Source organism: Euleptes europaea, chromosome 21 (genome assembly GCF_029931775.1).
Source record: "Euleptes europaea isolate rEulEur1 chromosome 21, rEulEur1.hap1, whole genome shotgun sequence".
Classification (NCBI taxonomy): Eukaryota; Metazoa; Chordata; class Lepidosauria; order Squamata; family Sphaerodactylidae; genus Euleptes; species Euleptes europaea.
The window spans coordinates 7,511,748-7,532,165 of record NC_079332.1 but is presented as its reverse complement, the minus strand read 5'-3'; the positions used below and the strand labels follow the sequence as shown (position 1 = coordinate 7,532,165).

General features: G+C 50.4%; 1 protein-coding gene and 1 long non-coding RNA gene across 2 annotated transcripts; both read right to left on the bottom strand.

Moving 5' to 3' along the window:
- Positions 1 to 460: 460 nt before the first annotated feature.
- LOC130492805 (syntaxin-binding protein 4-like) lies at positions 461 to 18,240 on the bottom strand. The gene is made up of 14 exons (XM_056866591.1): positions 18,173 to 18,240; positions 17,604 to 17,757; positions 16,946 to 17,018; positions 15,990 to 16,087; positions 15,546 to 15,642; positions 14,297 to 14,424; positions 11,731 to 11,823; positions 10,593 to 10,658; positions 7,886 to 8,074; positions 6,510 to 6,626; positions 5,819 to 5,859; positions 4,663 to 4,802; positions 2,201 to 2,258; positions 461 to 560 (listed from the first exon to the last, which is right to left on the bottom strand). Exons 1-14 carry the CDS (start codon positions 18,238 to 18,240, stop codon positions 461 to 463), a joined length of 1,422 nt encoding a protein of 473 aa, XP_056722569.1.
- Positions 18,241 to 18,735: 495 nt separating this feature from the next.
- Positions 18,736 to 20,175, bottom strand: LOC130492737 (uncharacterized). The gene is made up of 3 exons (XR_008933888.1): positions 20,081 to 20,175; positions 19,517 to 19,658; positions 18,736 to 18,842 (listed from the first exon to the last, which is right to left on the bottom strand). It is a non-coding gene; the product is annotated as an uncharacterized LOC130492737 (long non-coding RNA).
- Between the last annotated feature and the right edge of the window lie 243 nt (positions 20,176 to 20,418).

Below are 20,418 nucleotides of genomic sequence, written 5' to 3'. Positions count from 1 at the left end.
GAGACAGCTAGGAAGAGCTAACAAGGAGCGAGCTACGACAACCTATAGCGTGAAAAAAAAAGTACTTTGGTTTTCCGTAAGGAATGTCAAGGATCCTCTCCGGGAGCCCTTGAACCTACAAGCTGCTGCTCCTGGAACGACACGCTGCCCATTCTCCAGACATCCTATAGCAATCACTTCCCCGTGGTTTATCTAAAGCCACAAAAATCAGGAGATCGCAGTCCAGTGTGGTGATACAGAGGTAGCCATCCAGAGGATGGGTTTGCTGCTGAGCCTCGGGTGGCTGACTAGGAGATTCAGTCTTCTCAAGAAGGAGGCGTGTATGTCCGGTGTGTGTGTGTGTGTGTGTGCGCGCGTGTGTGTGGAGGAGGTGGCCCGCCTGCTCCTCAGGTCCTTGTCCATCCTTTTCTGCCTCCACAGCAAGTTATGAACGTATAAGGAGCCGAATGAAGCCGGAGAGTTACGCGGGCTTCTCAGAAGGGTCCCTGGACGTGCTTTGAGGTTGGGAGCTGTCCTCTCTGCCCAGAGGAGGAGACCAGGTTGACTTCTGGTGAGGGTGGCTGGGAACAAAGAGAGGGGCTGTTAATCGGGGGGGGGGGCATGAGATGGAAATAGACAGCGAGCAAAGGAATCCTAGCAAAATACTTTGCGCGTGCAAAATGCTGTAATCGCCAAAGACACGTAGAATTCCAATGATTTCTACTAACAACAGAAAAATCAACTTTGGCACACAAAATCCAATAGTGTGTGACAATTCCAATCCGGTACATATTCCCCCCCCCCCCGCCCATGCCGAAAAGAGTTTGAGAGACAAACGCAGCTGATCTAAGTCTCGGGGACAAGCTAAAATGACAAGGACGTTCTGTTTCAGGAAGCCGTGGGTGGTCTTCTGGCAGATTGGGCGGATGTGAAGAGAGGGACGTCTGATTCCTAATAAACTCCAATGCGGTTTTCAATCACGTTTTCAAAAAGGAGGCCTTGATAAATGCAAATTGTCAGGAAGCGGGGGGGAATCACAATGGACCCTAATTGCAAATTGTTTTTTGGCATTGAGCCAAGACCCATAGCCGTTCATGCACACTCCCTAGGGCTTGGAAATGTCAGGTTTATCCCACTGCCTAACCCCCAGAAGAGAGAGCCAGTGTGGTGTAGTAGTTAAGGTGTTGGACTAGGACCTGGGAAACCCAGGTTCTAATCTCCACTCTGCCACGAAAGCTGGCTGGGTGACCTTGGGTCAGTCGCATACTCTCAGCCCTGACCCTGGTAAGTATTTGTATGGAAGACCTCCAAGGAATACCAGGGGACTGACAGGAAGGCAGGCAATGGCAAACCACCTCCCAACGTCTCTTGAAAACCCTACAGGGTCGCCGTAAGTCAGATGTGACTTGATGGCAACCCCCCCACCAGATCTTTTCCACCGTGGTCCCGGTTCCGTGGAATGGGCTCCTTGAAGAGGCAAAAGGGGGCCCCTCCTTGGAGATCTTCAGGTGCTGCTTGTTTGCCAGGGCTTTTGAATGGATTGAAATAGCAGGCAGCTTTTAAGGGGGAGGGGAGAGATTTGGGGTTTGTTGTTTTACTCTTGTTTTAACTGGAAATGTTTTTAACCATTCTTGTAGGCTGCCCTCAACCACGAGGAAAGGCAGGATATAAACATTATAATAATCGTAACCATACCAAAAAGGTCGGGGACCGCGTGGTCTACACCACCCTGGCTCTCATACGAGGCAAGTCGGTCCCTGCTTCAAACTGCTGCTCCCAGAGCTATCGCTGGTTGGGGAGCCAGCGTGGTGTAGTGGTTAAGAGCGGTGGTTTGGAGCGGTGGACTCTGATCTGGAGAACCAGGTTTGATTCCCCTCTCCTCCACATGAGTGGCGGAGGCTAATCTAGTGAACTGGATTTATTTCCCCACTCCCACACATGAAGCCAGCTGGGTGACCCTGGGCTAGTCACAGCTCCCTCAGCCCCACCTATCTCACAGGGTGTCTTCTTGTTGGAAGGGGAAGGGAAGGCGAGTCTCCCTTAAATGGTAGAGAAAGTCAGCATATAAAAACCAACTCTTCCTCTTCTCATCTTGGTTCCCACTTAGGATGTGTTCGGTGGGGTGGTGGAAAAGGAAGGTCAAGGGGCCGAGGCTTTCTCAGGGAAGGTTTGCGGCCCCGAGGCGGCAGATACAAGAGGAAGAGGAGGTGAAAACACTTACTCTTTGCACTCTGGGGCTCCGTCCCTAGCCAGGCATTCGTCCCAGTCGTACGGCGAAGCTGCCGAAGCAAGCAGAAAAGAGCACATCACTCAGAAACTGTCTTTGTGTCAACACAAGAAGTGCAAACAACAGGACTGGTTTGATATCAAACGCCACCGAATCGCAAATCAACACGTAAACAGAGAACAGATTTGTTGGTTCGCCCAAGTTACAGCCGACCTTTCCATCGGCATGTTCAAAGTGTTTTTTATGGGGGGGGGGGGAGGAATCCCCGTCGCACAAACAGTCATAACAATTCAGTGAAAAATTGCAGCAAGCAAGTGACTCGCCAGATGCCAGATGATTGTTGATAGAAACTTGGAAGGTTAGAATCAGCTTTCCCTCAGCTGCCGTCAATGAAAATATCTTTTGGAAGCAGCAGCAGCAGTAGAAAGTGGAGTATTGGCTTTGATCAGGGGGCTAGAGCAACTGCCCCATGAGGAGCAGTTAAAACCCTTAGGGCTGTTTAGCTTGGAAAGAAGACGGTTAAGGGGAGACATGAGAGAGGTCTATAAAATGATGCATGGTGTGGAGAGAGTGGGCAGGGAGGAGCTTTTCTCCCCCTCTCATAATACTAGAAGGCAGGATCATCTGCTGAAGCTGGAGGGGTGAGAGATTCAAAACCAACAAAAGAACTAGTGCCACTGAACAGATGACCTATCCTACATAAGCACATGAAGCTCCTGGGTTTGCCTGGAAACAGGCATGCTGAAAATCGAGGCAAGAATTACCTTAGCCTCTATTTTACTATGGTTGAGGGCACATGAGACCTCAGGAGGTTTTTTACCGCTGCTTGGGCTGGATCAGTTCAAATCTAAATAATGGAAGCATTCCACTGGGGGAAAAAAATAGAAAGACTAGGCTTCTCTCCACAATCCCTTTCAGAGCTCAGGCGAGGGCAAGCAAAGGCCTTAGCAAAGCAAAGGATATTTGACATTGAGAGACAAACAGATCTTAGGAGCTCCCCGGCTTATCTAGCTCCTTCCAGTATACACTACCGTCTGGTCCCTGCTATGCATTTATTTACATTAGAATTAAATAAGCATAGGAGAGCTTTAACCCTCGCACAAGGATCTGCTCTACCCTCAGCTTTATTGGAGGGAAAATCCAGGAAGTTGCCAAGACCACAGAGGGAGTGCCCGTGTGGTGCGGGAGAATTGGAAACACACACACGAAGCTGCCTTCTACTGAATCATCCCATCAGTCTATCAAGGGCAGTACTGTCTACTAAGACTGGCAGTGGCTCTCCAGGGTCTCAGGCAGAGATCTTTCACACTACCTACTACCTGGCCCGTTCAGCTGGAGATGCCGGGGATTGAACCTGGGACCTTCTGCATGCCAAGCAGATGCTCTGCCACCAAGCCACGGACACACACACCCAAGCACACACACGCAGAACGGTATAAGAACTGCTTCTTTGTGATGTTCCATTCAGGTAGGAAAGCATCCGTCAGGTGGGGGAGAGACATACAACAGAACCAGGCAGTATTGCTGCAGTAGCAGCACAATCTTTCAAGGGCGTGGGATTGCATTACAACATATAACATGTGTTTGCACACGGGAGAGGAGCACTGGGAATGAGGCCTAAGGGGGAATGACTTTGGGAAAGGGTTCTGTTCCAAATAGCCTGAGGCCTCCTCTTTCCCTGCTTTACAAATTGAGTCTTGGCCACTCCAGAATACTTTTAACTCTCAAGCACAGTGTGATCTCACCTCTGCCACGAACTCAGTTAGTGGCCTCAGGCAAGTAGTCCTTACCCCACCCATTCTGAAATAAGGGGATAATAAGACTGGCCTACCTTACAGGGCTGGCGCAAGGATTACTAGATAAGGTATATGGAACACACCGAACACGGGAAGTACTAAAGACATGCTAAGCGTTATTCTGAAACAGGACTCGGAGTGCAAGTGGAATTGATTCAGTTCTGTGACGACTGGTTTGCAGAAGAAAAGGAACCTGGAGTGATTTGGACCTATATGCTTGTTCATTTTTTTAAAGCAACTTTCAAAAAACAAGCCACAACCTATGAAAAACAAGGGTGGCAGAGATACCTTAGGCAGAGATTTCAGCACCTTGGACAGGGCCCATCTGCACAGGGCAGGGAGCTACCGGAAAGTCACCTGGGTGGAAATGCCTTGCAAACATAGGAAGTTGCATCTGTCTAATTCAGTCTTCTCTACTCTGACTGGCAGACGCAGCTCAATCTAGGGCCTCAGGCAGAGAATCTGCTCCCTGAGACCCTTGCAGCTGGAGAATCCCAGGGTTATGTCCCTTCTGCGTTTGAAACATGCGCCCTTTCACAAAACCTCAACCTTGAGATAAGGGGCTGGGTCTTTGCGCCTCCTCAGTAACAGACCAGCATCCATTACTGGCCGTGCGTCAAGGATTGCGTCCATTTTCTCCTCCAGAAAGCGACGACTTACAGTCCTTTGTAGAGTTAGGGGGCGTGAAAGGTTCCAGCAGCTCTTTCGCCTCCGCAATCAGCAAGCCCCAGAGATCTGAAGAAGGAATGCGGGCTTCTGAAGTCCCTTCTGTTTTATTCTCTTCAGCTGGAACGTGGACCCTAAGAAGAAAGAACAGACCGTTTGAGGTTTCCGTGCTGGGCATACCCGGAAATCCCTGGCTCAAATGCAAGTAACTCTCACCTACCTTCGCAGGGAACATTATAGCAAAGAGTTATAACGGCCAGCGGCCTGAATAGCCCAACTTAGTTCAAGCTCGGCGCTACCGTCAGTGGTTATAGATGGAAAATTTAGGAATTTTATCTGGGTTTTTAGTAATTGCTTATTTTCTATTTATAGTGTATTTAAGGTATGTTTGTTCTCTTTTGCTGGCAATCGCTGTATCAATAAACTGAACAGAACATAAGAGCTGGCAAGATAAACAAGGTCGGTCGTGGTTAGAACTTGGATGGGAGACCATCGGGGTGCTATGCAGAGGAAGGCAATGGCAAAACCACCCCTGCTCATCTCTTGCCTTAACACCCTACGGATGGGGTCGCCATGAGTTGCTGCACTTCGATAGCATATTATTCATTATTACGATGGCATCTTAAAAACTAACAGAATTTATTACGATGTAAGCAACTTGTGATGCATGATAGGATAATGGCATGAAGGGTTTTTAAACACTGTATGGACATGCAATGAGCCCCGTGGCGCGGAGCAGTAAGCTGCAGGACTGCGGTCCAAGCTCTGCTCACGACCTGAGTTCGATCCCGACGGAAGTCGGTTTCAGGTCGCCGGCTCAAGGTTGACACATCCATCCTTCTGAGGTCGGTCAAATGAGTACCCAGCTTGCTGGGGATAAGGGGGAGATGACTAGGGAAGGCACTGGCAAACTACCCCGTAAACAAAGTCTGCTTAGGAAACGTCAGGATGTGACATCACCCCATGGGTCAGGAATGACCCGGTGTTTGCACAGAGTGACCTTTACCTTATGGACATGCAACAGAATTTGGGTCCAGTGGCACCTTAAAGACTAACAAAATGTTCCAGGGTATAAGCTTTCGTGAGTCAAAGCTCACCGCCCTGATGCAGCAGGCCAGTGCTGAAAATCATTCCCGAGAATGCATCTCACCTCTTATCTGTGCAGGATGATCTCAGGAGTTTATGGACATTCTGAGTCGAGAACAGAAAAGGCAAAGAAAACAGTCTTAATAAAACAGGAAGCAAAAGGTTCTCTGATACCACCATCCCCTCCGCCCCTAGCTACAGAGAGGTTTTGGGTTTTTTTGCTGAATCAGATCAAGTGTGTGATACCAATCAGACCCTCTCCCCATTTTTTAAAGAATTCACTGCCCTTGCTGCTGACCCCAAGGAAGCCCCACGGCAGGCAACCCATAACCAAAAAAAGCCTTTGCAAATCTATAAAAGCCTTTGAAATCACACAGATGAACCTATCAGCTGTAAATAAAGGTGTGGGGGGGAGGAGAGGGGAAATGACAACTAGAGAAATCTTTTCAGTGAAGGGTTTTCCAAAAGCCGCTTTAGCAGACTCACTGCCCAGAGGTTAACCTTCTAAAGAAAAAGGCATGGGGGGCAGGCCGGGACGGGGGCGCTCAGACATGTCTGTAAACCGCACCCTGGTTTACAGGGTCACCATGAGTCGGAAGCAACTTGACGGCACTTAACACACACACACACACACAATAAACCTCTGGATCAGAAAAGCCCTCCTCCCCACCCCAACCACTGTCTAATAACCGAATCCCTGTTCTGTGGGTCAATAAAGGGGTCAGGAAACCCCACCGCCGACCTCTGCCTTTCACCTGCACAAAGAGAAGCAGCCTCCCATTGCAGTATTCCAGGCGTTTCCTTGCGACCTCTGATTTCCTCAACTGCCCGTCCACCAGGGACAACCGCCTTTTCAGCTCTAGGAAGTCGTTCTGATAGGAAAAGAGGAAACAAGAGGGTAGAAGAAGAGAGAGGTTTGGATGGTGTGAAGAGACTGAGTACTCAGGCAACAGCAGACTCAAAGAGCCAAGTGCATGAATCTTGGCTCCCTTGAAGGACTTTCCTCACTGCCCAGAAGGACCCATTTCCTGCTCTGAGACTTGAATGTCAAGAACTCCTTGGATTAAAAAAAAGCAAGATTTGAATGTGCACTGGGGTTGCCAACATTCAGGTGGGGCCTGGAGATCTCCCAGAATTACAACTGATCTCCACACCACATAAACCAGTTCCCCTGGAGAAAATGGCAGCTTCAGAGGGTGGACTCTATGGCATTATAACCTAGTAAGGCCCCTCCCCAAACCCCAGTCTCTCTAGGCTCCACCCCCAAATCACCAGGAAGTTCCCAAAGGCAGGAGGTTTTGGGGGCGGAGCCCAAGGAGGGTGGGGTTTGGGGAGGGGAGGGACTTTGACGCCATAGAGTCCAATGGCCAAAGCGGCCCATTTTCTCCAGGGGAGCTGATCTCTATTGGCTGGAGATCGGTTGTAATAGCAGGAGATCTCCAGCTAGTACCTGGAGGTTTAGATCAAAATAACAGCACGTAAGCTCATTTGTATACGCAATTTACTGACATAAAATTCAAAGTTAACAAAATCAAAAATAATACTTCATAGAAAAGTCCAAGAAAATCTAATGTTCTGTTTAGTCACACAATTAAACAGGTACATTCCTGACATTCCTGAAATTCTAACTAACACAAATTTATAGGTTGATTCACCAATCAAACTTCAGAAATCAAAAGTGAATAATTCTTCAACAGCAACAAACAAGACGACACCTCTAGTTTGGCAGTCGTTTCGCATACACAAAGCTTCTTCAGTTATTCTTCTGTACAATATGGCATATTAGCCTCTGTAAAGATATATATCAACCTATACGTGCTGTTATTTTGATCTAAATTAACATTGTCAGCACAGGTCTATTGTTTGCTTAGTACCTGGAGGCTGGCAACCTTACAAACCTAACAGACACCAAAAGCCGAGCGAGTCAATGCCAAAAGCTGAGATCCCCGTTAAAAACTCACAGATCGGGACTCTGGAAATGGAATCTTGGATTCCAAAGCTTTGGGCTTTTAAAATAATCAGAACATGGCGGGGGGTGGGGGGAGGGAAATACCACCCCTCCCCAAAGCTACCCTCTGAGCGGTACCCCTGCAAAGTGAGTTTCCTGTTTCTCCTCTCGGCGTCGACTCACCTCCACTTCCGAAGCCAGCCTGGTTTTCTTCCCCAAAAGCTGCGTTTTCAGCTCGACGATCTCGGCCTCCAGCAGATGAATGACTTCCTCGTAGTCCTCCTCCGCGCTGTGGGCCTGGCGCTGGGAGACCTCGGCCACCTGCAGCTTGTTGTGCAGCGTTCGGTTCTCCGAGAGGAAGCCCAAGGCCTTCTGGAAGTGGGAAGAGGAAGCAGGGGCTGCCCGACTAGGCTTCAACCATTAGACCTGCCTCAAATTCACGACTGTGCCTTGCTCTCCATCTCAAGGGCTTGGGGCAGGTACCAATATTTATTTGTTTAAAATATTTCTTAGCTGCCTTTCTTTCGACGGAGCTCGAGGTGGCTTACAATATTAATGAAATGCATTAACAAAGCAATAAAACCCACACTTAAAATCACAATTTAAGGACTATTTGATTAAAGCAGTCCTTCAATAAAACAGTCTTCAGCAGCCTCCTAAAGATTGAAAATGAGGAGGCCAGGCACACCTCCCTGGTGAGGTTGTTCCAAAATCAGGGGGCTGCCACTGAAAAGGCCCTCCCGTGTATGTAGGGTCGCCAGGTCCCTCTTTGCCATCGGCGGGAGATTTTGGGGCCCTGAGATTTTGGGGGCCCTGAGGAGGGTGGGGTTTGGGGAGGTGAGGGACTTCAGTGCCATAGAGTCCAATGGCCAAAGCAGCCATTTTCTCCAGGGGAACTGATCTCTATCAGCTGGAGATCAGTTGTAATAGCAGGAGATCTCCAGCTAGTACCTGGAGGTTGGCAACCCTACATGTATGTCCACCAAATCTTTGGTTAATGGGAGAGTCAAAGGGGCCTCTCCCTATGATCTTAATAAGGCCATTACCCACCCCTTAAATAAACCTCATATTATCCTGTTTTTTTCCTCACCCTGGGGCACTGAAATGTAGTTGGGATTCTGCAATCTTTTGTTGCTTCTGGGAGATGCTTTGAGAATCCTCCCAGGAGCGGGAGAGAGGGTTGCCAGCTCCGGGTTGGGAAATACCTGGAGATTTGGGGGGGGGTGGAGCCTGAGGAGAGTGGGGTTTGGGAAGGGGAAGGACTTCAATGGGGTACGATGCCACAGAGTCCACCTTCCAACACGTTCATTTTCCCCCAGTGAACTGACCTCTGTCGCCAGGAGATCAGTTGTAATAGCGGGAGATCTCCAGCCACCACCTGGAGGCTGGCAACCCTCCCACCAGAGTCGGGCCCAGCAGGCCACGGCACAGATCTCCCCTCGGCTGTAAACTCAGCCACCTTTGGTAACCTCAACTATCCTGCAGGATTGTCCTGAGCGAACAACGGAAAGGGAGGCTCGCATCCGCCGCCCTGAACTCCTTGAAGGAAGGGTAGGGACACAAAATGGATGGATAGAAGGAAATACCATCCTCTCCGGTCTTACCCCGGAGAAGCCCCTGGGTCGCCTGATCAATCTCTGTCCCGTTTTCATTTATTTTGATAAGTGCACGATGCTTTACTAAGACCTCCTTCAAACAGCCAACATTATAAAATTTCGGGACAAGGCAGCGGGGAGCAGGAGGACCTGGAAGGATGCCTGGTTACAATTTTGTAAGGGTGGAGAGGCATGGGAGTCATTATGCTGCTTCTGAAACTAGGCCTGGTGTTGGAAAGCGCCGTCAAGTCGCGGCCGACTCACGGTGACCCCCTAGGCTTTTCAAGGCAAGAGTCAAAGAGAGGTGGTTTGCCATTGCCTGCCTCTGCGTAATGATTCTGGACTTCCTTGGTGGTCTCCCATCCAAGTACTAATGGAGGCCGACCCTGCTAGGCCTCCACGATCTGATGAGATCGGGCTCTCCTGGGCCATCCAGGTCAAGGCAGATCAACAGAGGTGGTTTGCCATCGCCCGCTTCCGCGTAGACTTCCTTGGGCGTCTGTCATCCAGGTACCGACCGTGGCCGACCCTGCTTAGCTTCTGATATGTGAAGAAACTGGCCTTGCCTGGGCCGTCCTGGTCAGGGTGAAATAGGGTTGCCAACCTCCAGGTATTGCCAAAAGTGCACAAAAATAAATTTCCTCCCCCAGGACAGCCAATAGTTAGTGGCTCAAATTCCATTTTGGAGCCTCTTGCAAAATATGTAGATTATTATTTGAAACCATATGCAATGGAAACACCTAGCTATGTCAAAGATTCTTCTGATTTCATTAAACAAATTGAAGGACTGATTGTTCCATATGATGCAGTCCTACTTTCGTTAAATGTTCGATCACTTTATACTAATATTGCTCATGAAGAACTCAGAAACATTGTGCTCGGTTTATGGCAAGGTACTAGCTGGAGATTTCCTGCTATTACAACTGATCTCCAGCCGATAGAGATCAGTTCACCTGGAGAAAATGGCCGCTTTGGCCATTGGACTCTATGGCATTGAAGCCCTTCCTTTCCCCAAACCCCACCCTCCTCAGGCTCCCCCAAAAAAACCTCCCGCCGGTGGCGAAGAGGGACCTGGCAACCCTAGGGCGAAACTAGGCCTAAGCAAGTGCGAAGGGAGGAACGCTAACACCGGTTCTTTGCCTCTCGTTTTCAGTTTTCAGATTGTTAACTCTTTGAGGCAGGGACTGGTCTTTTTGGTATTCTGTCAAGCGCACAGATTGGGCAATAACCATTTGCAAAAACAGGCATGCCGATGAACTCAACAGCCCGGTCAGCCAACCTGCCCCTTCCCTCACCTGGTTCAGACTCTGAAGCTCGTCTTCCAGGGACTTCTTGCTGCTCTCCACTTCCTTCAGGAGAGTCTGGGTGGGAAAGAGCAAGACACAACACCCTCTGTTGAGGCCATCCTCTCAGCACCGCCCTTTCTGGGGCTGGCCAGCCAGTGTGCCGTGGTGGTCACAGAGTTGGGCTGGGATCTGGGAGGCTTGGGTTCAAATCCCTACACCGCCACGAAACTTGTTAGGTGACCTCGGGCTGGTCGCTCTCCCTCAGCCTGACCTCACAGGGTTATTGCGAGCATAAAACTGGGAAGGAGAACTGCGGATACTACACCCTGAGCTCTGCGGTGGACTGCCTGTTGGTTTGGGGGATGGTCCTGGGGCTACACTGGTATCCGGTCCCTATTCTGCAACCACGACTCATGCTTCCGGATCTCGATGGACGGACCTCGGCCCACCTGGGATAACGCCACCCTTAGGAATGTTTAGTCTGGAGAAGAGGAGGTCGAGGGGGGACAAGATTGCTCTCTTGAAGTACTTGAAGGGCTGTCGCTTAGAGGAGGGCAGGGAGCTGCTCCTGTTGGCAGCAGAGGAGAGGACTTGCAAGAATGGGTTTAAATCACGAGCAGAAAGGTACCGGCTGGTTTTAGAAGAAGAAGAAGAAGAGTTGGTTTTTATATGCCGACTTTCTCTACCACTTAAGGGAGAGTCAAACCGGCTTACAATCACCTTCCCTTCCCCTCCCCGCAACAGACACCCCTGTGAGGTAGGTGGGGCTGAGAGAGCGCTTAATAGAACTTTATCTTGCCCAAGGCCACCCAGCTGGCTTCATGTGTACGAGTGGGGAAACAAATCCAGTTCACCAGATTAGCCTCTGCCGCTCATGTGGAGGAGTGGGGAATCAAACCCGGTTCTCCAGATCAGACTCCACCGCTCCAAACCACCGCTCTTAACCACTACACCATGCTGGCTTGGGGAAAACATTTTTACAGTAAGAATTATTCGACAGTGGAATAAGCTACCTAGCAGAGGATGGACAAGCACTTGTCAGGGATGCTCAAGGGTGATCCTGCATTGAGCAGGGGGTTGGACTAGGTGGCCTGTCTGGCCCCTTCCAACTCCGTGATTCTATGCTTCTATTCCATGGGACCCTGACCTTTAACCGCCGGACTTCCTGCCGCAGCTCCATTATCTCCAACTGCAGCTGCTCCAGCTCTTCACTGTCATTGCAACTGACGGAGTCAAACGTCTGGGGGAAAAAAAGAAAGAATCATATGCCAATGAGGACAGCATGTCAACAAGGCAGCGGGTTAGTAGGCCACTCTGTTATGATGTTTGAAGATCTCTCAGCAGGTCCTCGAAGCGATGATTAGCCATCGCAACCACAGTTTTGCAACACAAAAACCGCTAATCTGGAGAGAGTATTTTTGTATTTCACGGAGATTGAGTCTCCGGGCCCTGAGATGGTTACAAAGAGATACGGGCATGCAGCTTTTCTAGGGCGTTATCAGAGCGGTGGTGGCTGCCCCATACCGCTTGGGATTATATCCGAAGTGGATTCGCTATGGCTCCTCTCTCCATCAGTTGGCATAAGCCATCCCCTCAAGGTGAGGAAATAGCTTGAACAGATTTGCAAGGGTAAATCTTTCCTGCTTCGCCTTAGGAAACGTACAGGCGGCTGTCTTCCTTTCAATTCTTTGACATCCGTGAAATTTGATGGCGTTTTTATACCATGTTTGCTACATTTTGTTGACTGAAGCACCGGATTAAGCCGGAATTAGGTACGAAGGACTATTGCTGAAAGCGGCATCTTCCTTTCTCTCTAGGAAGGTTTATAAAGACAAATGGGTGATGTGCTGTTATAGCATGGAAAATCTCCCTACTTTTGCCAGGAGCAGCAAATGAAGTGGAGTGGAGGGAAGGGAAGGGAGGATTCAGGCTGAGGGCACTTTGGGAATGAAGAACGCCACCATCATGGAATAGCTGCCAATCACAAAACCTGGGGAGGCTCCAAGCCCAGCATCCTCCTGTTTCCACATTATAGGCTCACCAAGCATCAGGAGTTCTCTGTTGCTGTTTCTCTATAGCTATTGTGTGGCAGAAGGTTTACATTCATGGGGGGGGGACTAATCAAATCAACCATTTTTCTAAACAGGTTTCACTGCGGTACCAAGAAAAATATTGCCATGAAGCACCAACTGAGAGGCACAATTGAGAGGTAACGAAAGCAACAGGGGTGAAATCTGGGCGCTGAAAATACGCACTGGGATTTAACCCCAGTAAGGAGCCTGGGGCAAGTTAAGCCCTGCCTGTATCAAATGTCAACACACACGCACCCACAAATACACAATCCCCCAAACCATGAACACATGAAGCTGCCTTATACTGAATCAGACCCTTGGTCCATCAAAGTCAGCATTGTCTACTCAGACCGGCAGAGGCTCTCCAGGGTCTCAGGCAGAGGTCTTTCACATCACAGAGACCCGTGGCGCAGAGGGGTAAGCTGCAGTACTGCAGGAATGACCAGGTGCTTGCACAGGGGACCTTTACCTTACCTACTTGCCTAGTCCCTTTAACTGGAGATGCCGGGGATTGAACCTGGGACCTTCTGCATGCCAAGCAGATGCTCTACCACTGAGCCACGGCCCCTCCCCTCTCCAAACCATGATGGATCAGCGCTTGGAAGCCACAGAGAATCCCATCGCAACTGATGGACGTGTTCGGAGAGGAGAGCAGGAATCCTGCCTCTAACCTAGTAGAACTCAGATCTGTTTCATCCGGTAGCATGAATCTGCCAGCTGCCAGCGTGGGCAGCTATGGAAGTGTATCCATCCTTCTTCAGGAATTGGAAGCCTGACAACGTATATTAGAAATGAGTGACCATTTGTGGCCTGGAGCCAAGAAGAAGGGAAGAAACACATTTCACAAACTTTTTTTTTTTTTGGCCTCTACCTAGAAATGTGTCTCAAAGTCTCAAAGCAGCCTTCCCTCCCCTCCGCCCCCCACAACAGGCACCTTGCGAGGTAGGTGGGGCTGAGAGTTCTGAGAGAACGGTGACAAGCTCAAGGTCACCCAGCAGGCTTCATGTGGAGGAGCAGGGAATCGAACCCAGTTCTCCAGATTAGAGTCCACTGCTCTTAACCAACACACCATGTTGGGTTTGAGGGCTAGAATAAGACTTTGAGGGTGAGAATAATCCAAAACCCAGCTTTTCATGCTCTGGGCAGTCTGTTTCTTTCCTGTTGACCCATGTCAGCGACTGGAACGTGAAACAGAATGAGGGATTCTAGGAAATTTTGTGTATTGACATTTGCCCACTGTGCTTTTGAAAACCTCACAGGCCGGTGGCGAAGTGAAATTTATGGAAGAGGAGGCCAAGCTGTAAGAGAGGGGCTGTGGCTCAGAGACAGAGCATCTGCCCAGCATGCGGAAGGTCCCAGATTCAATTCCCGGCATCTCCGCTTAAAAGGATCAGATAGTAGGTGATGTGAAAGACCTCGATCTGAGGCCCTGGTAAGACACTGCTGGTCAGATTGCATTCAGTTCAGATGGCCCCCAAGATGCAGAATCTTGCTTCTGCAAACAGGCCTCCCTTCCTCAATCAGGGTGAATGTTTATTTTTTCCCCTCTTAAATGGCTCAGGGCAGTGAATTATTAAGCAAAGACACACAAAGCATCTAGGGCAGGCAGGCAGAAGAGGAACAAGAAACTTGAGGGCTGACCAGGGAGTGGAAAGCTGACGTGTCCAGCAGAGTGGCCACTTCGTGCTGAGTGAAGAGCACCGAATTCGAATCGAGACCGGCCTCCTCCAGCTCCTCCGGAAGCAGATCCCTGACCGCTTGGAGGAAATCTGTTGTGGGAAATGAACAGGAAAGAGAAGCCACATCGAGTGAAGAAGGGCGAGATTCCCTAATGCTTTGGAAAGCACCGTTAAGTCGTCACGAGCAAACCACTGCTTGTTTGAGAAGAGCAAGCCAGGAAGAGCGCCTTTCTTGTTAGAGCAATTCTTAATAGGCAGACAACAAAATTTTGCCATTACGTAAGATACCGAAGCCTCCTTATCTTCAAGTAAGTATTTAATCAGGTCTAACTCCGTAAACCCAAAAAAATCATTCAGATGCTTAAACCGAGTTAGCAGAGGGGAAACAGTACTGGCTCTAACATCAGAGTACAATTCACAATGCAGTGCTAGATGCGAAATGGATTCAACCGCACTAGGCGAACAGGAGCAGAGCCTTTGCTCCACAGGCAAATGATGAAACCTTCCATCGAAAACAGCAGAAGGGATAGCGCCAAAGCAAGCTCTGGAGAAAGCCCGTCTGTATTCGGCACGGCAGATAAAGACTGTTTACTGCTGCTATCTGTAGACAAGCTGGGGCGCGGGACAGGGAAATAAACAGTGGCCGCTCCACGCCAGCCCCACCACACCTGAATTAAAAGAGCAAGAGCCCAGTAGAACCTGAAAGACGAACAAAACTTCTGGCAGGGTGTGAGCTTTCCTGAGCCAGGGCTCACGTCTTCAGATAATGAAGGAAAACGCACGCCTCAAAGAGAACTATGTGAAGAACCGGCCACTAGAGGTCAGCAACTCCTTGCTCCCCAGTTGCCGTAGAGGGAAACGGAACGGATGGAAATGTCCATCCGTCCTTCCTTTTTTTGCTTAAACACAGGTTCATCCCAACCGGCGTCCACGACGGATCCCCAAACTCTATACACGCAAGGGCCAAAAAGAGGCCATCGTGTTTCAACACCGCCGTTCTCCTCTCTGCACTGAACAAACAGGTCAGTCCCGATGCCAAAGAGTACATGGATGTGAGTCTGACAAAATCCCGGTGTTCAGAAACCAGAGAGGGAACGGCACAGCTGCTGGTCCATGCGCTTGTTGCTCTCAGTTAGCCATTCAAAGATGCAGTCCTGCCCCCCGCTTTCTGCCGCAGCAGGCGAGCCGCCCTGGCCGCCCTTCCGACTCACCTCCGTAGGACACTGTGCCCTGCGAGTCTGTCGTCACGCTCTGCCGTAGCTGCCTCTTCTTCTCCTCGCTCACGTCGAGGCCCAAATATTGTAGCATCTTTGGGCAGTTGAGGGAAGCCACACAGTTCGTGGAGGGGGAAGTGGAAGGGGAGAAAAATGAAGTGGGGGGCGAGAAAAGGTGTCAGGTGTTGATGCACATTTGTTTGTGTCTTTTAGCCTCTGTCCTTACCTTTTCATGCTGCCTTCCCTCCAAGGAGCTTAGAGCGTCACATGCAGCTCTCTGCTACCCTGTTTTATCCTCACCCCACCCTTTGGGCCAACCAGCCCAAGGTCTCCCAAGGGCTTCATGGCAGAGCAGGGATTTCAGCCCAGCTCTCTCTGCTCCTGGTCTGAGGCTCCTAACCACTGCCGCACCCCTGGCTCTCGGGCAAACGTCCAACTTACCAGTTCAAGCTTCCCGTCCTTGAGACGGATGTGCGGATCTAGGGCCACTTTGGGTTTGCTGGCCGAAGCCGCTCGCTGGTTGGAAGGGGATGTGGGACCTGAAGAAGAAGAAGAGTTGGCTTTTATATGCAGACTTTCTCTGCCACTTAAGGAAGAATAAAAGTGGCTTACAATCACCTTCCCTTCCCCTCCCCACAACAGACACCCTGTGAGGTAGATGGGGCTGAGAGAGCTCTAAGAGAGCTGTGACTGGCCCAAGGTCACCCAGCTGGCTTCGTGTGTAGGAGTGGGGAAACAAATCCAGTTCACCAGATGAGCCTCCGCCGCTCACATGGAGGAGTAGGGAATTGAACCCGGTGCTCCAGATCAAACTCCACCGCTCCAAACCACCACTCTTAACCACTGCACCACGCTGGCTCTGAGGGGCAAGAAGCCAGCGAAAGAAAGAAAGAAAGAAAGAAAGAAAGAAAGAAAGAAAGAAAGAAAGAAAGAAAGAAAGAAAGAAAGAAAGAAAGAAAGAAAGAAAGAAAGAAAGAAAGAAAGACAGAAAGAAAGACAGAAAGAAAGACAGAAAGAAAGACAGAAAGAAAGAAAGAAAGAAAGAAAGAAAGAAAGAAAGAAAGAAAGAAAGAAAGAAAGAAAGAAAGAAAGAAAGAAAGAAAGAAAGAAAGAAAGAATTCAACAAGGATAAGTGCCGAGTTTTACATCTGTGTAACAAAAATGAGGAACATGCATACTGGATGGAGTTCTACGCTGCTGTGTGTGTTAACAAGACCAGTGGAGTCGGCTGCCTAGGGAGGTGGTGAGCCTCCCCCTCTCTGGCAGTCTTCAAGCAGCGGCCGGACCAACACTGGTCAGGGATGCTCCAGGCTGACCCTGCATTGAGCAGGGGGTTGGACTAGATGGTCTGTGTGGCCCCTTCCGACTCTGTAGTTCTACGGAAGGGATCCACTTACCAGAAATGGTGAGCTCCGGTGGGCAGATGTCTGGTGATGCAGAAGGCACAGGAAAGGGACTGTCATGCCTGCTCTGGAAGAAGGGAAAACGGTGGGAGAAAGGTCAACACCGAAAGGGGGAGAAGGCAAAAGCAGAATCAGGAGGATAGGGTATGTCTCTGTGCTCTAAAGAAAACTGAAACAACAGAGCACGTTCTACTGCACTGTCCATTATATCAAGAGGTTCGTTCTAAGTTTATCCCTGCCCCCCGTCTTAGTCGGCATTCCAGCTATTCAGGTTAGGAGTACACTAAAATGTTGCCTATAGATGAAAACCCACAGGTTACAGTACGAACGGCTAAGTTTTGTGCAGCGGCCTGTAGAATCCATCAGAAGCTGCTGAGAACAGTGTGTCAATAACTTTAATGGGTAATTTATATAGTTTATATAGTTTGCAAAGAGTCCAAACAACATTTTTTACTATTTGTATTAACCTGTGGGTAGAGCGTAACACTAAGGGCTTTAATGGTAAATTGTGAAGTGCTGTGTGGGACTATGACTGTTTTTTTTAATAAAGATTGATTGAATTACAGCTCAGATTTTCTACATGGGGATCCAGCTATAAATGGAGATTGTCACAGCTCAGAGCTTGCAAGTTTCACCTTGAAAGGCAGCTTACCTCGGGGGACCTCACATGGACTTTCAGCCGGGAGGGCCCCAGGCCGTTCCCCACAGGCTTGGAAGGCAAGGAATGGACGTTGTTGTGAGCCGAGAGGCCAGGATGCAACCGTCCCCTTCCAGGAATAAAGGCCACTTCATTGTTCCCCTCGTGTCTTCAAAGCAACAGAGTGACATGATTTAGGACGCGTCCGGCACGGGGACAGCACAGCCACCGGACCACACGCCAGCTGCAGTATGCAGCACGGAACTGAAATGGCCCCGGCTCTGTGAGGATGTAATCGCCATTAGATGGGCAGGACAGGCCCGGGGCCATGGCAAATGACAACTCGATTGCTTCACGGAGCGCAGGCTGAACAAATGCTACCATCCCGCCCCCCCCATCCTGCCCCCTCCCCATTAAACTAGAGCTGCATCAGACAAGAGGGTGTATGATTTGGATCCAAAATGGACGGACTCAAAAACTTCGCTTTCAATTTGGCTAGGGCTCAAAAACTTTTGCTGCCCGAGAGAGACCCCCAGGGTAGGACGGGCAGCTCCATTTAGCCACCGGCACACAGAGCCGCTTGCCCCACGCTACTTGGCCACAGAGCGGTGATGGGCGTGTGATCGTCTCGGCCATGTGGGGAAGAGCTCATTGCGCGGGATGGAGAATCTCTCAGCCTTCAAGGCCTGCAAGACGGGGCAGCACCCGGAGGGCTTCCTTTAGGGGAAGAACCCGGCAGAGGACGGACTTGAGTCCCTCGGAGCTCCCGTCCCTGCGAGCCGCAAGCTCTCTGTGCCACACCGTAGGCCGTGTGTTGATGTGGGAGCGGGGATGCAGACGGCTGTTGCAGGAGTAGATGGGCCATCGTGGCCACAGGGACATTTCCTGGTGGGCCGATGTCCTCCCTCGCCTGACCTGGGCGAGCCGGGTGGGAGACGGGCATCCCCAAGCTCACCCAAGCCTTGTACAGTCAGGGGGAGGTGGCCCCTCACGCACACCTCACGCAACAAGAAGGAGGCAGTGTGCCTCCTTTGGAGGTGGGGGGCAGGACCGTTTCCCTCTCCCAGTCCACTCCCCATTGAAGACGACCCACCCTTCTGCCTCCGCCCTGCTGCCATCTCCGGGGCTGACGAGAAAACCTCCCTACCTGAATTTTGTTTTCGCAAGGATCCTTTTGGCCTCTTCGTGAGTGGCGCCCACCAGCGAGTCCTTATTGATGGCGATCAACTGGTCGCCAGGTCGGAGGCGCCCGTCCTGCAAGAGGGGCGGAGAAAATCGGTGCGGGAGTTAAGGGGAACGAAAACGCATGAGCCATCGCCCGCTTAACGTCCGCTCTGCTTCCTATTGCATGTGGGAGCGGAAACACATGCAGCAGCAAGGGCACAAGCAAAATGCGAGGCAACAGCTGTGTGTGAGTGTGGGTGTGCATATTTTGGGCTGCGCACCATGAGAAGAAGAGTGAAAGAAAGTTAACAGGGAGAAGGCACAGAAGGGGAAATGGAAACGTTAAGCCTCTCTGACACACAGAGTGTATAGAAGGGGTCATCTCTACATCTTCCAGAAGTAGAAGTAGAAGTAGAAGTAGAAGAAGAAGAAGAAGAAGAAGAAGAAGAAGAAGAAGAAGAAGAAGAAGAAGAAGAAGAAGAAGAAGAAGAAGAAGTGGTTTTTATGATGACTTTATCCACCACTTAAGGCAGAATCAAACTGGCTTACAATCACCTTCCTTTACCCTCCCCACAACAGACACCTTGTGAGGTAGGTGGGGCTGAGTTTGGAGAGAACTGTGACTGGCCCAAGGTCACCCAGCTGGCTTCATGTGGAGGAGTGGGGGAAACCAACCCGGTTCACCAGGTTAGAGTCCACCGCTCTTAACCACTACACCACTACACCAAGCACTGTCATGAAGCCCCCACAAATCTCCAGCTCACCCGACAGCAGTCGCCTTCTGGCTGCACTTCTTGAATGTAAACCATGGGCCCGTCCGGCCTGTTGGCTCCTCCACCGACAATCAGCCCCAACCCGGAGGATTTTGCTATAGAGATGCTCTGGATCCCAGATTCGATGGAACAGCTGTAAAGAAAGAGGAGGGGAAGATCAGCGGAGGTGTGAGGACCACCGTGCTCAACCGGTCCCCGGGTTCATCTCTTCCGGCATCCCGCATCCGAAAGTGGTTGTATGGATGCTTCTGGAAAGTTAGTTTCCCATGCGCAGTCTCTTGCTTTCGCACATAAATGGACAGTGTGCCGACGGTGTTGAGTGACTGGGGGGACATTGTGCATTCCCGCGCACATCCGTGCCGCGGGGCAAGATCCAGCAAAGCAATTTGGCGCACAGATTTCATGAGAAGGACATGTGGACATCCACATGCAGTTCCGCTCGCCACGGGGATGTTCTACATGGCAGGGGGAGGGGAGCGGGAGTACAATGGCGGATTGTCGAGCAAATCAGCGGCGCGAAGCCTCAAAGCAGATTCTGGGCAACGCAGGACATACTGTGAGCCTGGGTGCAGCGAGTGTCCTGGGTTTCCGATCAGGGGGCCGTGGGAATTTGCTGGGCTCAGCAGCAGAGGACTCTGGGAACGAGACGAAGACCCAGAAGAGGTGCTTTCCAAGTACCTGCCTGGAAGACAAAAGCCAAGGTGAGTGTCCGGAGACAAACGAGAAAGGACGCTGCCCTTTCGGAACGTTAACCCACCGAGCCCGACGTTATCTAAGACTGGTAGCCGTTCTCCAGGTTCTGTGGTTGGCCTGTATTTCAGGTTAGCATGTCATTTAGGTCTTGGGTGCAAGAGAGGGTTTAGATATCAGATTGGGTGCAAGAGAGGGTTTAG